The sequence below is a fragment of the Eschscholzia californica genome, unplaced genomic scaffold, assembly GCF_041429995.1.
Source record: "Eschscholzia californica isolate CP2 unplaced genomic scaffold, dmEscCali1.0.p SCAF_5, whole genome shotgun sequence".
Classification (NCBI taxonomy): domain Eukaryota; kingdom Viridiplantae; phylum Streptophyta; class Magnoliopsida; order Ranunculales; family Papaveraceae; genus Eschscholzia; species Eschscholzia californica.
Genome location: NW_028238472.1, coordinates 17,582,597 through 17,585,527, shown reverse-complemented (window position 1 = coordinate 17,585,527; position 2,931 = coordinate 17,582,597). Strand labels below are relative to the sequence as shown.

General features: G+C 38.7%; 1 protein-coding gene across 1 annotated transcript; it reads left to right on the top strand.

Annotated features, from left to right (window-relative positions):
- The first annotated feature begins 402 nt into the window (after positions 1–402).
- Positions 403–2,627, top strand: LOC147537564 (polyol transporter 5-like). The gene is made up of 2 exons (XM_086639411.1): positions 403–737; positions 991–2,627. Exons 1-2 carry the CDS (start codon positions 593–595, stop codon positions 2,412–2,414), a joined length of 1,569 nt encoding a protein of 522 aa, XP_086495537.1. The 5' UTR covers positions 403–592; the 3' UTR covers positions 2,415–2,627.
- Positions 2,628–2,931: the final 304 nt, after the last annotated feature.

The following is a 2,931-nucleotide window of genomic DNA, read 5'->3' as shown; positions in this document are numbered from 1 at the left end:
CTAAAGTGCTTGGAACTTCATATCACACACACACACACAAGTGCTTGAACACTCGTTGTTGACGAGATTCTGATATTCTAAAATTACAATCTAAAAATTCTATTCGCCCCCCCCTCCCCCCCCCCCTCCCCCCTCCCCCCTCCCCCCTCCCCCCCCCCCCCCCCCCCCCCCCATTTGTTCCCTCCCCCAACCCTCCAACTGATGTAGCGACGTCTTACACTCTTACTTCTTGAGCATATTCACTCTTCGTTTGCTCCACGCCCAAGTGAGATGTCACCACATCAGTTGGGTTGGACGGGCATAGAGTAAATGGAGAGACGAATAGAATATCTCATTACAATAAGGAGATTTTAGTCATTTAAGACACTATAAACATGTGGGATTGATAACTTACGTAAGACTAATGATCTAATGTCTATCATCACCTATTAGACTTTAACTTGAATCTTGCTCTATATAAACCCACCTCACAAAAACAATTTTATACTCCATTATCTTATACTTGAAGTCCTTAGATTTTAGATTCTCTCTCCCTCTTTCTCTGCCTCTCCTCTTTCTCTCTCAAAAGGAGTAGGAGTAGGAATTCTAAGAGATGGTTGAAGATAGGAAAAGCCAAAACAATGGTGTCTCCTCAAATATTATTACTACTACTATTACTACGGAGGTACCGAAGAGAAACAAGTTCGCATTCGCTTGTGCCATTTTGGCCTCCATGACTTCTATTTTACTCGGTTACGGTAGGATTATTTTTATTTATTTTCTTCTAAATTAAAATGTGTTGGATACAAATAACTAACAAAAAGATAAAGAAAAAATTAAATTATTAGCACCTACAATTTCATTGTTATCTCATTTTTACAATATTTTCGTTGTATTTCGCTGATTTATTCTGACACTTCGGATTTTAAACAGAAAAGATTATACTTTTCATATAATTATTTGTAAATAATTAGTAGTAATTAATAGTTAAATATTAATTTTGTTGGACAGATATTGGTGTGATGAGTGGAGCAGCTATATTCATACAAGATGACCTAAAAATAAATGATGTACAAGTTGAAATTTTGGTGGGTATTATTAACCTCTACTCATTAGTAGGGTCAGCATTAGCTGGAAGAACATCAGATTGGATAGGACGTCGATACACCATAGTATTGGCTGCCGTTATCTTCTTTGTGGGTGCCCTTCTAATGGGATTCGCTACTAATTACGCTTTCCTTATGGTTGGTCGATTCGTAGCTGGAATCGGTGTTGGTTATGCACTCATGATTGCTCCTGTTTACACTGCCGAAGTTGCTTCTGCTTCGTCTCGTGGTTTTTTAACTTCTTTTCCGGAAGTATTTATAAACGCCGGAGTTTTATTAGGTTATGTGTCAAATTACGCCTTTTCGAAACTCCCTGAACATTTGAGTTGGCGATTCATGCTTGGAATTGGAGCAATTCCATCTGTGTTACTTGGAGTGGGTGTACTTGCTATGCCCGAGTCACCACGCTGGCTAGTTATGCAGGGTCGACTAGGTGATGCTAGAACTGTATTGTACAAAACATCTGATTCAGATAAAGAAGCTGAGTTACGACTAGCTGAAATCAAAGAGGCGGCTGGAATACCAGAAGAAAATACTGATGAAATTGTTGTTGTACCGAAACATAAACGTGGTGGAGCTGTATGGAAGGAACTTTTTATTCATCCTACACCGTCAGTTCGACGTGTTTTAATTGCTGGAATTGGTATTCATTTTTTCCAACAAGCATCGGGAATTGATGCGGTGGTTCTTTATAGCCCTAGGATCTTCAAGAGTGCGGGTATAACTAACAAATCAAAACTCCTAGGTGCAACCATAGCGGTTGGATTCGTCAAAACTATTTTCATTTTGGTGGCTACTTTTCTCCTCGACAAATTCGGAAGACGACCGTTATTACTAACCAGTGTAGGGGGAATGATATTGTCACTCGCCGGGTTAGGAATCGGATTAACAATCATAGATCATTCAAACAAACAGTTAATATGGGCTATTGCTTTGAGCATCACAATGGTTTTGGTTTTTGTTGGGTCATTTTCTATTGGGCTTGGGCCCATTGCTTGGGTATATAGTTCAGAAATTTTCCCTTTGAGATTAAGAGCTCAGGGTTGTAGTATGGGAACAGCCGTTAATCGAATGACAAGTGGTGTGATCTCAATGACTTTCATCTCATTAACACGTGCAATCACAACCGGTGGTGGGTTTTTTCTTTTCGCAGGAATCGCATCGGTGGCTTGGGTGTTCTTTTATGCGTTCCTACCGGAAACACAGGGCAAAACCCTTGAGGAAATGGAAGACTTGTTTGATAACTTTAAATGGAGAGCGTCAAAGAGAAAATGTAAAGAAGGAAAAGTTAACAGTCAAGTTCAGTTAGTTACTAACTGTCAATCTTAGAAGGGCTGTTAAAACACCATTGGCACAAGGCCAGAGGCCCATTTAATTGGACAGTAAGTATGTATTGAGGTGTGGATAGTATAGGTATTATAGTTCTTCTTTTTTCGCTTTTCTTTTCTTTTATAAAAAATGTAATTAGTTGTCTATCTTGGAAGTATCTCTTTCAACTTTGACAACTTATTTACTTTGAACGTTTTGATGAGCGTTTCAAAATTTCTATCCAGTCACATATCGTATCTCCTAAATATTTAGTTAGTGATTTTGTTTTTGTTCACAATAATTAGGGAGGACCCTCAGAGAGAGAGAGAGAGAGAGAGAGAGGAAGAAAGAGGACGAGAGGTTCATTGTTTTGTGGGTTATTTGGTTGACAATTAAGAGCGGGAGGAGATTTTACGTGTTTTAACATAAAACAAAGGATTTTTGAGTCAACAGTCCAAAATCTAGGGGGTAAACCCAAAAAAAATCCACTCTTGTCCAAAAAAAAATTGCAGGTCCAAATGTCAGTTTTTTTTTATTC

Bases quoted from the DNA above. Each gene is read 5' to 3' on its own strand.
- LOC147537564 (XM_086639411.1), top strand. From the start codon at position 593: ATGGTTGAAGATAGGAAAAGCCAAAACAATGGTGTCTCCTCAAATATT. The intron at 738-990 runs GTAGGATTATTT...TTTGTTGGACAG, and splicing joins TTCTATTTTACTCGGTTACG to ATATTGGTGTGATGAGTGGA.